Raw genomic sequence first — 13,465 nt, 5'->3', positions numbered from 1 at the left:
ACAAGTTTTGGTGCCCCTGGTCAAATTATGCTTAGTTGACTAACACATCCTACAGAGAACACGTTTTAATGCACAATTTAACATTTCGCTGTTGTCGGAAGAAAACCTCGTATCTCCAAAATGATAACTTTACAGGAGAAGGAAAAAACCTACTTTATCTTTAATGTAAGTCAATGGAACCAGACTTTTTTCCAACTCATTTTGGGCCATTTCTTTTGGGCCATTCCTTATGAAATTTACAAACAATGTGAAGGAGAACAGGCATTTTCAAATTACGTCAAAAACAGAAAAACGACAAAAATGGAGATACGAGGTTTTCTTCCGACAGCAGCGATAATATATAACATGGCCTGTGCAAAAGTAATGACACATTTTAAATTTTATGCTTTATTTTTTCCAAAATGTTAAACATATCGATACCTGTATTGTTCAGGATAGTTTTAAGGCTCTAAATGACCTTAAGGCACTGCTTACATCACAGTGTCTGTCTGTTTATGTTCCAGCATGTGATCTTAGATCTGCAAATACTGGTCTTCTACAAACACCCTCTGTAAAATATAGAAAACCTGGAGAGACTCGTTCAGTTATTCTGCTTCTAAACTGTGGAACTCAATTCCACCTTTTATTAGACAGTCAAGCTCAGCGCTCACTTTTAAGAAGCATCTAAAAACGTCTCTTTAACTCAGCATTTAATTAATCTCATGGTATTTATCTTTTAATGTGATCTGTGTCATTTTCTTATATGATTCTAAATGAATGCTTATAATTTCTTGTATGACTGTTAAGCTTTATCACCTGTCTGTAAAGAACTTTGAGCTGCCACCGGCATAAAAAGTGCTATATAAATAAAAAAATTATTATCAAACAGAAAGTGTGCAATAAGATTTGCCTAAAAATGAAACAGTTCCCTGTAGAGGACGTGTTTACCTAATTTTACTTAGAAAGTCAACAAAACATGCAATTTGACTAGGGGTGTTCCCACTTTTGCATACACCTACACCGGCCCTTTGCGGATTTGAACAGTCAGTCATCTGCCGTCACTTGTTACGTGATTAAATATTAAAAAATACTTAACGCATGAAAACATCATTGTGAAATAACTTTATTGGAAATGTGCATCCATAATATATATCATAGGTGCGTGTGTATTTCAAGGCACTGAGCAGCTGATGGTTTAGTGTATTTAAAAATGCAAAACTGCATAAAACCTGTTCAGTAAACACATTACAGGATAATAATTTTTCATCCTTCAAATAATGTCTTTATATAAATTCAATTACACATTTCATGTAGGCTTGTATAACACAGACAAAACACATGTGGTCAGATCGTGTGAATGGGTGTGGGTCTGTGGAAAGCTCCCAAAACAGTTTTTTAGGTGTTAAGCAGGGATTTCTGTGATTTTCTGAGTGCATATTTGCCGTTATAGGTAGGAATGCTTAGCTTTAATGCAGTAGGTGTCCTATTAAATGAAATACATTGTACTGCTGCCACGGTTGGTTTTGATATATGACAGGTGTCTGAATGGCATATATTACACATTTAATCTCAGATGAATAGGCTTTTATATGTGTTTCTTTTTCATCTTCACTTTCTTGGCACTATACGTAGAATTTCTGCAAACAGTAAAAATAATACAATATGAACCGACATCTTCACTGTGGAGAAAAAAAACAAAGAAAAAAGTACCTCATTTAGTATTCAGACTGTTTAAATACACAAAAAATATAGATTTTACTTGGATTTAATTCAAATGTGTACATAATTTCCACATGAATAAAACATATCATATATAATATCAGTGCTGTGCAAAAAGTCAGACACCATCCTTCCAGTCAAAATGGCTATCGAGTAAAAAAAATGATTACAGATCGAGAAAATGGGGCTCCTAAGAACCGTGCAAGAACTGACAGACCACCAGAGCTGTACCCATCAGATACTACTTTAAGAGAAAGTGCAGCCAACTTCTAAGACTGAACTTTGGAGGTGTGAAAAAATATCCCTGCAGATTTCTTTGGAAAACTGAAAGCGAGTCTTCTGAAAAGACCGGAAGCTGTAGTAACAGAGTGGACATACTAAATACTGAAAAAAAGATATATTTAGTTGCTGAGTTCATATTTCATAAGCTACATTCAAAAGGTGGGTGTCATATGAGAGCTGTAACTGTCTTCTTTCCAGTCAAATAGATGGGGTAATAAAGAAGCTGAACTTTTTTTGTCTACTGAAAGTCGACCGATTTTTCCACAAATCTGAGCTAGAAACTATAAACAGATGGCGTCTCTTCAGTGATCTGCTCTGTGAAAATTATTTTTATAAAATAACACAAAGAGCGACAAAAAAGATTTTTGGCTTTCAGCAGTAAATTGTAAGCATATAGCAATCTGTGTGATCATAAAACACATGTTCTGTTAATTTGAGGGGAGCTTTTACAAAAATAATAAATAAAATAAAAATTTATATTTATTTCATGCAGTTACTGAATAATTAGCCTTACAATTTGGTCATGTAAATTCAGATGGAAAAACCAAAATATACCCTGGAGAATAAGAGGTATATGTTTCCTGCTTTTGTGCTCATGCTGAAAAACCAATCACTTGTACTTAGTGGTCATTTTGACTGGAAATTAACTAAATGAATGGGTCACTGACTTAACAGTACTGTATATGTAATACATTTAATTCCCATGGAAATGATGTATACAACTGAATAACGTATATTCAAAGCATATCTTCTTTTCAGTGTTTAGACCTTAGCAATAAAATCCCTGTTTCATTTTCAGTCAACAAAAGATCTACAAGCAGGGCTAAATAACAGGGTTTTGTATTGTATCTGCTGTTGTTACTGATAACTGGCTCTTCCAATTTGCTTGACTGTATTCGTGGCAAAATACAGAACAGCACTGGCTGATAAACATGCCATTAAAACTTATTTACAACTTCAGTTAGCTAAACTGGCTGATTTTGGCACTTTTTAAACTGACCCAAAAGTCAAAATATTACACACATCTCCTTTAAATGGACTGTAAAGGGTTAGAGTTTCATTACATGTATGACCTTAATATTTAAAGTACATTTGACTTTCCACCAAACTGAATACGTCACAATAAAGCTGTCAAATTGTTTCTGCCGAATTGCATCTCACCTGTCCAATGAATTTGACTGACATTTGAGAAATAAAAGACAAGAGAATGCAAATTTGTTTAAAGAAAAATTAAGACGAGAAAGTAAGGATATTCAGTGTTTGGAATAAAAGGCCTGAGAATTTTGTGTTTCATCTGTTTTCCTGTCATGTTAGAGCTTTCAGGACTCAAACTCCCCTCATTTTACAGTAAATGATACAATACATAAAACTATATCTCTTAAAGGGCCCATTTGAAGTCTCGATATACGATGTAAACAAAGTTTCAAAACGTACATGGAAATTAACCAGCAAAAACAGCCCGTTTTGAATCCATTGTTTATGTGATGTCACAACCCAGCTCATTTGCATACATCTGCCTATTCCGTCTACAGTTCAGTCACGCCCTTTCAAGCCAAAGTTATAAGAAGCGTTTCGGTGTGATTTTTAAACAAGGCACAAGATAGGTCAGCCAATCAGAACGCAGCTCATTTACATATCGCAGCTGTCAGAACAAAACCTCGTATCTCTATTTTTGCCATTTTTGATTTTTTGACAATGTGAAAAGGCCTGTTGCCTTTTATATTGTGTCTAAATTTCATCATGAATGGACCTTCTCCTGTAAAGTTCTCATTTTAGAGATATGTTTTCTTCTGAGAACATCGATATATCAGTTTTACAGTAATAGAACAGGCTGTTTAATTCTAGGCGATAAAAAAGGTTGGAAAATGTCATGTAAAAATGAAAATGACGTTTTTGCTTAAAAAAAAGAAACACAACTGTCATAAGTGGATCCCAGTATGGAAAAATAAATTACAAGAAAAATGATGTATATGGGCCCTTTAAAGTGAAATTACAATACATTGGATTTTAACAGCAAAGCTTCAGTAGCGTCTCCCACAAAAAGAAAAAAGGTCAGTGTAAATGTGCAAGTAGTGTCGATCCAGCGATGAGTGTCACTCCTGAAGTGAAGGAAGAACGGGAATGAGCTTTTAAAGCCCTCTTCATCTTTATACATTCAGAGAGGGAAAAAAGAAAGAGAGAAAGGATTGTTTTTACAGTTACAGTACAATAACAGAGGTGATATAGAGAAGTAGCAGAATTAAAAATATGATTAGCATCATCTCGCACACCGATAATCACTGATGATTCATCAATAAGGTGCGTTTTAATAGATTTTTACTGATCTAATACTGTAGATAAACAGACAAGCAGACAGACAATCCCTGAGAAAAGCTGGGTGCTGTGGCAAAATCACTGGACATGCAGTACTGTGCAAAAGTCAGAGACCGCTCTTCATTGGACATGCAGTACTGTGCAAAAGTCAGAGGCCACTCTTCACCTCATTTCCAGTGAAAACAGCCAATAAGTACAAGTTCAAAAATTTCAGCATCAGGAAAATAGCAGAGCAACATATTTAATAGAAAATTACTCAAAAGCCTCAACAACTAGCTACAACAAAAATTTTCATCCTTTGCTACCTTTTTTTTATCCTACTTCCTTCCCTTCCATTCGGGAGACTTACTTTCATCTATTTTTCCACCCTTCTGAAGTTCAGTCTTAGAAGTTGGTTAAATTTTCTGCTTCTCACAATCTGAGTCACAATTGCAAACACATTCAGTGATGCTGAGGTCTGGACGCTGGGGTGGACAGTCCATTTTTTCTAAGAACACCAGCAGATGTTCTTTTTTGTTTATTTCTTTTCCCAGGGAGGCTACTTACGACGGGCCACTGTTAATAAAAATAAAAATAGTAGACTTCGAGAATAAAGTCATACTATTTCAAGAAAAAAGCCGTAATATTTGGAGGATAAAGGGGGCTAACTGTAGGGGGGCTGCCATAACGCGTTGGGGTCTCGGTTGCTGTACTGGCGCTGGAGCTCCACTCACTCCTGTCTCCTTGTGGAACGATCATTTTGATCATCATTCTCACTGTCTGTGAAACTTCATGCCCTCTTTGAATGGCGCGGAGATGTAGCCACCGATAGCCGTGTAGACGACCCTGCGATTCTCCTTCAACAACACAGACAGACAGTTTCCTCCGAGTCCGTCTGGCTCTCTATTCTAGATAAACAGTTTCCTGCTCAGCCGTTTCAGATTACTAATAATAATCTGGTGCTGATGTGCAGGAGAGACAGGGAGACTGAGTGTTTCTTTATGGGTGAAATCGATATGAAAGTATAACTCCACCAACTCACCGCCCCTCATTTAACACGAGGAGGTGCTGCCTTCCCTTTGCAAAGCCGTTGGCCACAATATTGCGACCTTTCCTGGTATTAATGCCACTTTAATGTCATAATTCTACGACTTTTTTTTTCTCAAAATATTATGACTTTATTCTCGAAGTCTACTATTTTTATTTTTATTAACAGTGGCCCTAAAATGCCGTCGTAGCTTCTTGGCAGCTACACATCCTTTCAGACCCATAGTGCTGAGTCGTCTTCTCACTGTGGAAGGATGGACAGAAACACCTGTGGATGTTTTCAGATCTGAAGCAGCTTGATTTTCTCCTCTCTCTCAAAGATGAAACCTTTAAATGAAACCAAAGATGAAACAGAAGATGAGACTCCTAACAACCACCTGAAAAATGTGGTAGACCATCAAAACTGTCCCCCTGAGATAAACGTGCTGTTTATCTCAGGGGGACAGTTTTGATGGTCTACCACATTTTTCAGGTGGTTGTTAGGAGTCTCATCTTCTGTGTCTCTTTTAATCACTTTTAAAAACTCCTGTTTTTTCCACTTATTTTCCTTTCTAAAGCAAGTGGTTTCATCTTATGTCTGATCTCCTTGGAAATATTTTGGGAAAGATGAAAAATGTGTCCTTAATGGCTGTCTTGACTGGGAATTAAATAAATGGGTGGTGTCTGATGTGCACAGTACCCAACACATGTACACAAAAAAAAAATGATACCAAATGCGGAGGCAACATCAAACCAAAGCGTTCACATTTTGTGGTGGTATGTAAACAACAACAGGGTTTTGGGGGCATCCTTGAGGTAAATGTAATACTCTTAAAGACTTTTTTTAATGCCACTTCAAATGTACTTTAAGGTCACATTTGCAGTGACGATATACCAAATATACTCTCTCTAAACAAAAAAATGTAAAATAAAATGCAAGAAAAACAGCAGGTAACGTTGCCACAACAACCCCATATTACTCAATGTCTGCCGCATGATGACATGATGTCAAATATATATATATATATATGTACATACACATTTATATATAAATTCCAATGTAAATGTCCATCCATATTAAGCCTTTTATTTGTAAAACATAAATGTTAAGCTTTTTAAGGACCCACAGCCACTCTGAATAAATGTGATGTGCCTATGACAATAATTTGATTATGAACCATGAGTTGTTGTCCATATGCAAATTCTGTCCTATTACTCATCATAAGAGATTAGGGGTGAGGTAGCGTGTGTTGTGCAGTCTGTAAATAACCCTATTTTCCTATAAAAAAAAATAGTATTTTAGCAGGGTGGCAGGGCCCGAGCTCCGAGCAGGGACGAAACCCGACGAGACAGCCGCAAGAGCCGGGGGGACAGGCGAATGCCACATCCAGATAATAGCTAACTACAGAATGACAACATAACATCTTATGGAGTTCTGGACAGTATGGCCAAAAACGAGAATTTCTGATTGTTTTGTAGTGTGCCTGTTCAAATAAAATCGTTTTAGATGCTTAAGTTAACCTGTTTGATGTCCCTTCAATATTTAATATGAACCACTTACCAACCAAAGTAACTCTGAAATATTTTATTATGCAAAATAACACAAACAAAACTGAACAAAATATAGATAAACCTGTCTAGAGCTAAATGTTGTTTCATGTCTGAATTTCTACAAGGCTGATTCAACAGCCTACTGTTCGAATTTTCCATTCCACCTTAAATGGAGTAGCAGTTACACTCTGGCACTTGTACAGATGCCTAAATGTAACTGCTCCAGCATTTAAAGTGGAACGAGAAATTCAAATCAGAAACCTATTTTAGCTTCGTTAAATTCTCAAGTTACTTGTCTCGTGTGTTCCAGAGGTCCTGTTTACACCACGCATCAACATGCGTTCTTGTTGATCGGGTCTTGTTTGAATTTCACGTGACAGCCAGAAGTAAACACTCCCATGACCAATTGTGAGTGGATTAAGATCCATCACTCAAACCACATTCGGAACTGGTCAGAGATGAATCTTGACGACATTTAATGTGTGTTCGCTGTCTGTGTATAATTAAGTGAGTGGAGATGTGTCTGCCCAGCGCTGACTAGCAGGAGGAGAGAATAAATAATAAGTGTGTTTACATGCACTTAATAATCTGATCATAATATTATTTCTGTAGTTATCTGATTATTCAAAGGGTCATGTAAACAGCACACTCCGATTTCTTAGACTGGAGTAAAGTCTAAAAATCCGATTAAGAAATCTGATCAAGAGAGCTGGACTTTAGCTCAGTAATCAGATTTCTCAGTGCATGTAAACTCTTACTCTGATTTCTTTCCGATTTCACAGTCTGCGCATGTGTGAAAACAGACATCAGTACCGGAAATAAGCGAGCAGCATCGCCGAAAGACGCAGCAAAACACTTTTGGAGCAACGCTGAAACCAAATACATGCTTGACAAAATGAAGGATTTAAATCTTCTAGATGATTTATGTTCATATTTTCAGGTAAAGTGGCTTGGAAAAAAAAGCTGCGGCATAAAGTTTGAGTTTTACGTTACGTTTACGTCACGTCTTCTTCTGTGAGTTTATTGGCTGGTTGTAAAGCAGAAATCTGAGTACTGCCTGACTCAAGTGCATATAAACAAACAAAATCTGATTTTCGGTTTCAGTTCATTGGATTGTTAGGTAATTATGCAGGTAAACGCACTTAATGAAATAAAGGATGGAGGATACGCAGGCTGGATTTATCCTTACACATGAATATACATGCTTATTTGAAGGTTTTTGGGGGACTTTCCAGTGATGCTAACTTGCATTAGTAACGACAGGCTTGTTGTCCGCTGGACAGTGTTGACAAGCGCACCATCGCACCATGCACAAGGCATTGGATTGGTTTAGAAGTATCACTCTCCGTTTGTTCTCACCCTAATAAGTCTAAAAAACGCATCTCATCTGGTCAAAATGGGGACGCATTTTAGTGAAAAGTCTAAGTGGAATTCGCACTTCAGACGTCTGGTTCCTATCACCACCACAACAATTCTGACGCAGCTTTTCTAGACCGGCGCATTTCACATCCAACCACTTTGAATGGCTTCGCTTACATCTTAATTGTTTAGTCATGCATAAATTTTTCAAAAATGGTGGGGTTCCCCTGTCCATCAGTAACTGTTATGTAATTACAGTATTTAAATTGTAATGTATTTCACTGCTTTGTTACAGGAAAAAGTAATTATGCTGCTTTGTAATGTGTCACTCCTAGCACTGGTCATTACCTCAGAAGAGCTCACAGGATTTTGGGGGCCGGAATGGGTTGTCACTGGACGGGACCCCCATAAGCAGCGGGTCTTTATGGGCATTTTGCAAGCAAAAAGCCTTCAGGTCAGCTGCCGCCTGGGACACCTAACAACATTAAGGAACATAAACAACAGGAATACATTAACATTCAAAAGTTTGGAATCATTATTTATATGAATAATTACTGTTATTTTATTTTAATAATGACTTACACAGTAACTTTAAAAGTAATTTTAAGATGTTTTATTCAATATTTCAAATGCTTTAGGAAAGAATCATTCATCATAATTCATGTAAAAACACTCTGCCTTGATATTTGAACATCACAAGAAAACTCATTTGTTTAGAATTTAATTATTGATATAATTCAGTCATTATGAAAATGTCTACAGCTCTGTCCACCATTCTGGCCACATCTATCATAGTAACACCGCAATACAATCGTTTTACACGTGTATTTTCAACGCAAATTAGCTACATATTATGGAAACCTCAAAACCTTTCAATAGTAATCTCCACTTTTGTCAATTTCTGCTTTTTTCCATAAATTGTAAACTCCGTAATTTGTTACACTGACTTCCATTACAAGTAAGAACACAAGGTTTTGTTCCAGCAGCGACTCTATGTATTTTATTTATTTATATATTGTGCAAAGATCAGCTTCATTTATTCAATTTCCTGACAAAATGACCATTAAATTAAAAACCAAGTAATCATCTGTATAAGTACATGCCTCTGTGTGTGTATAGGTGCATATATATTATTTTATTTATTTATTTATTTTAGTTTTTAGTTAGTTTGCATGTTCTGCCAATTTTATTTCCTATTTGTATTTGTACTTATGTTTATTATCACAGTTTAATTATAGTACTTTGAGCGGAGTAGAGAGATAAGGGCGGGTCTTTAGGGAAAAGGGTGAAGGAAACCAATAAAGGAGTTGTCTTTTATTAGTGTACACCATGCTGTGTCGTCATTGTTGAACATTGCAAAAAAAAAAAAAAAATGTTCAAAAAACCAAGTAACCCACTCGAAATTCAACAGAAATATCTTTTTTTCTCAGTATTTATTGTGTCACTCTTCGCCTTTCATTCTTTTCAGGAGACTCACTTGTTGTTCAAAGAAATCTGCAGAGATATTTTTCCCTGTTGGTTCTCATTTAGTGATGTTGAGGTCTGGACTCTGGGGTGGTCAGTCCATTCTCACAGCTTTTACTGTTTATCTGATCGTTTAATTCTATTTTAAGCTGTATTGGAAACTCTTGTTGTTTTTCCACTGAATAACAAGAGGTCCTGACCGTTTTGTCTGGGCATTAAATGAATGAACCGTGGTCTCTGACTTTTGCACAGTACTTTATGTGTTTCGTTACTATTAAAACGGGAAAAAGGAGGAATTGTTTTTGGAGCTTCCTTGATGTTACACTTTTAGCCGTCTCTTCCCGCAGGGAAAAGCATGTGTCTCTAATTAGGATTTGGCCTTTAGCAGCCAACAATCCTCGCACTGTCACACGGTTTACAATCAACAAAGAGCTTCTCTGTTCGGGGCACATGCTCACTCTCACTCTCACCACAGCTCAACTTCAATATGTAGAGTTCTGAGCGAGAGGGACTACAGCAGCCTGGACTAAAACCACAGCGTATGAACTAAAACCTTATCTTTCTCACTTACTCTCACCTTTTTTCGTTTTTGCTTTACCTTAATAAACTGAAGCACCCTAAAATGTGAACTCTTGACAAAATATCGGCGTCACATAATACAGATCTGTATAGTGCACAAGAAAACACTAATAAACAATATACTATATTCTGATTTATACTCATTTTGAATTTGTATTGATTTACATACTATGCATAGCACTTGTTCCTCATTTAATTTCACTGTTTGTTTCTATGTCTTATCTGATTACATTTGCAAACTACAATAATTTCCAAGTAAAAGAAAACTTACAATAAAAATAATTTTCCCTTTTTTTTTTGTTTTAGTTTTAGCACTGTAGCTTGTAACGGAAGTTTATACACCACCAATTAACGTGGTGCTAAGCTACACTGTAAAAAGTGACACATTAACTAGTGTTACCCATTTTAACACTTTTTGCGTCAGACTGTTTTCTGATTTAACACATTCCGTGTTAAAAGCAACCCAACGTGTGTTACCTTTAACTGGGTACAGAAATATTTCGCCACGCTGTGTTAAAAGTAACCCACTGATGTGACTATTTAAAGACAGAATGTGTTGTTTTTAACACACATCCTTTAAGAGCGTAACTGCATGTCTAACTCATCACACGTTTGCCTCAAAATGTGTCGAATTGTTAGTTAATCTCAAAAAACTACACACAGTTAGCTACTAAAATGGACAAGAGATATAATTTTAAGATTATTTCACAACTCAACAGGGTGGAGTGATGATTTAGGCACACAGTTGGCACCGCGCTAACCAGGGGTGGATTTAGTGATTCTGGGGCTCTAGGCAAAAGACAGGAATGAGACCCAGTGAAGCATGAGAGGCTCTGGGCTCCTCAGTGGCACGACTCTAGACTTGCCAGCATATAAAAAATTATATCCTGGCAAGTGAAATCATCTTAAATCTAGCCTATATATCCAATACTTCTCATTTTGAGTTAGTTGTAAAAATATTAGATGATTTAACTGTTGCTATACATTGATACTTAGCTTATTTAATTAAGGTGATAATATCTCACTATACTGGCAGACAGATTTTTTTTTAAGAAATAATGCTTTAAACAAGCAAAATTATCTGCCAATGTAGAAGGATAATTTGGTACAGAATAACACAGAAGTAATAAGTAATAATACCTTTTTTCAGAATGTAATAAGTACTGTAATCATTACATTTTTGAAATGTAATGAGTAAATTGAATGGATTACTTTTTTTGAGCAACAACAGGGAAAACGTGGCCGGGGAGCGAGGCTGCAATAAAATTACAGAAAATATTCGCCAGTCGCCAGTCTTTTAAAAATGTATAGATATATACTGAAACAGAGCATTTAACCTTAACGCTTACAGTATAATTATTTGTATTTTCCTGGGGGCCCTCGGCTCATGGGGGCCTCCCTACCTTCGCCTAGGGCAAACGAGTACTAGTTAACGAGGCAAACTTCAAACACGTCCTGACTGACCGACTAAATTTAGAAAAAGGGGTAAAACTGAAAACATATGATTTTTCGAAGAACCACTGCTTTAAAGGTTTGTCTGGTAGTGTTGAAGCTTTATCAACAGAGCGGAGGTGAATGAACAGGTGCTAACTTAGCTTCTAAAGAAGGGTCGCAGTTTCGAGTGGCTAACAGTTGCCTGGCTACCCAATTAACATTATCCGTCTAATTTGAACTCCGAAAAATAATTTTCTGGTATATAAAAAAAGGGTATTTCTCCAGAAACAGACTCTGTGCTGTCTTAAAATGTTCCAGCTTTCTGGTTTGACCACTGTACAACAAGTTAGTCCGGTCACGCCCTCGAAGACGAGGCTGAAGTGAACGTCTAATTCTCCAGCTTCTTCTTCGAATTTCCCCGTTCCACCTTAAATAGTGCCCGAGGCCAGAATGTAACCGCTGCACCATTTAAGGGAGAATGGGAAACTTTAAATAAGAAACTGACTTCAGCTTCGTCCCTCGAAGTCGGTCAGTCAATGGTTTCCTCTCTCTCTCTCCCTCTCTCTCTCTTCTAAAGCTCCGTTTGTTTTCTCTCCCTACCTTTATCCGGCGGACGCTGGCCTCCAGCCGCAGTTGTTTTACGGCTTTTTGGGCGATAACCAAACTGCTTGCGCTGTTGTTTGACATCTCATCCGACCGCGAGGCTGACAGGGAGAGCTCCGAGCTAAACAGTGATTAAAATAAAAGAGGGACGACGGCAAAAAAAGCTCATCTCCGCCCCCTCTTCAGACTAACTTTTCCTTCTGCGAGGACGGGCGCGTCTCGAATCGAGCCCTAGTGCCCTACGTAGCTAGTGAATCACTAGTCATGAAGGAGCGCAAAATGAACGGGTTAAGATGGCGAATTTGAGCAAAATCATAGTCTGTAAATACAAACATTTTTATATGGAGGAATGCGTTAATTTACTGAACACAAAATAGGATAAAATATTTTAACGCCGCTGTTATCTTTTTGAGCGCTTTAGTACTCCGATTATAGGACTTAAGGTGCCTTTTGTTCATTACCTTCAGTCAGCCAATGTACACGCCAATCAGTTCGCCAACCAATCAGCATTCAGTAGCAGTAATGCTAACTAATCAGCAATCAGTAGCAGTACTACTAACCAGTCAGCGTTCAGTAGCAGTAATGCTAACCAATCATCACTCAGTAGCAGTAATACTAACCAATCAGCACTCAGTAGTAGTAATGCTAACCAATCAGTCCTCAGTAGCAGTAATGCTAACCAATCAGCTCTGAGTAGCAGTAATGCTAACCAATCAGCTCTCAGTATCAGTAATGACAACCAATCAGCTCTTGGTAGCAGTAATGCTAACCAATCAGTGCTCAGTTGCAGTAATGCTGACCAATCAGCTCTCAGTAGCAGTAATGCTAACCACTCAGCGTTCAGTAGCAGTAGTGCTGACCAATCAGCTCTCAGTAGCAGTATTGCTAACCAATCAGCTCTGAGTAGCAGTAATGCTAACCAATCAGCTCTCAGTATCAGTAATGACAACTAATCACCACTCAGTAGCAGTAATGACAACCAATCAGCTCTTGGCAGCAGTAATGCTAACCAATCAGCTCTTGGTAGCAGTAATGCTAACCAATCAGTGCTCAGTAGCAGTAATGCTGACCAATCAGCATTCAGTAGCAGTATTGCTAACTAATCAGCTCTCGGTAGCAGTAATGCTAACCAGTCAGCCCTCAGTAGCAGTAATGCTAACCAGTCAGCGTTCAGTAG

General features: G+C 37.4%; 1 protein-coding gene across 2 annotated transcripts; it reads right to left on the bottom strand.

Moving 5' to 3' along the window:
* Positions 1-1,084: 1,084 nt before the first annotated feature.
* On the bottom strand, positions 1,085-12,499 carry si:dkey-204f11.64 (uncharacterized protein LOC100537752 homolog). 2 transcript variants are annotated; one of them, XM_036561509.1, is made up of 3 exons: positions 12,286-12,499; positions 8,557-8,683; positions 1,085-1,658 (listed from the first exon to the last, which is right to left on the bottom strand). In XM_036561509.1, exons 1-2 carry the CDS (start codon positions 12,370-12,372, stop codon positions 8,558-8,560), a joined length of 213 nt encoding a protein of 70 aa, XP_036417402.1. In that variant the 5' UTR covers positions 12,373-12,499; the 3' UTR covers positions 1,085-1,658; position 8,557. The 2 variants fall into 2 exon arrangements, with proteins under 2 accessions (XP_036417402.1, XP_036417401.1); XM_036561508.1 differs by lacking the exon at positions 1,085-1,658 and adding an exon at positions 3,731-4,125 and having other exon boundaries at positions 12,286-12,495.
* Positions 12,500-13,465: the final 966 nt, after the last annotated feature.

The sequence above is a fragment of the Colossoma macropomum genome, unplaced genomic scaffold, assembly GCF_904425465.1.
Source record: "Colossoma macropomum unplaced genomic scaffold, Colossoma_macropomum, whole genome shotgun sequence".
Lineage (NCBI taxonomy): Eukaryota > Metazoa > Chordata > Actinopteri > Characiformes > Serrasalmidae > Colossoma > Colossoma macropomum.
This window is presented reverse-complemented; position numbering and strand designations above follow the sequence as displayed.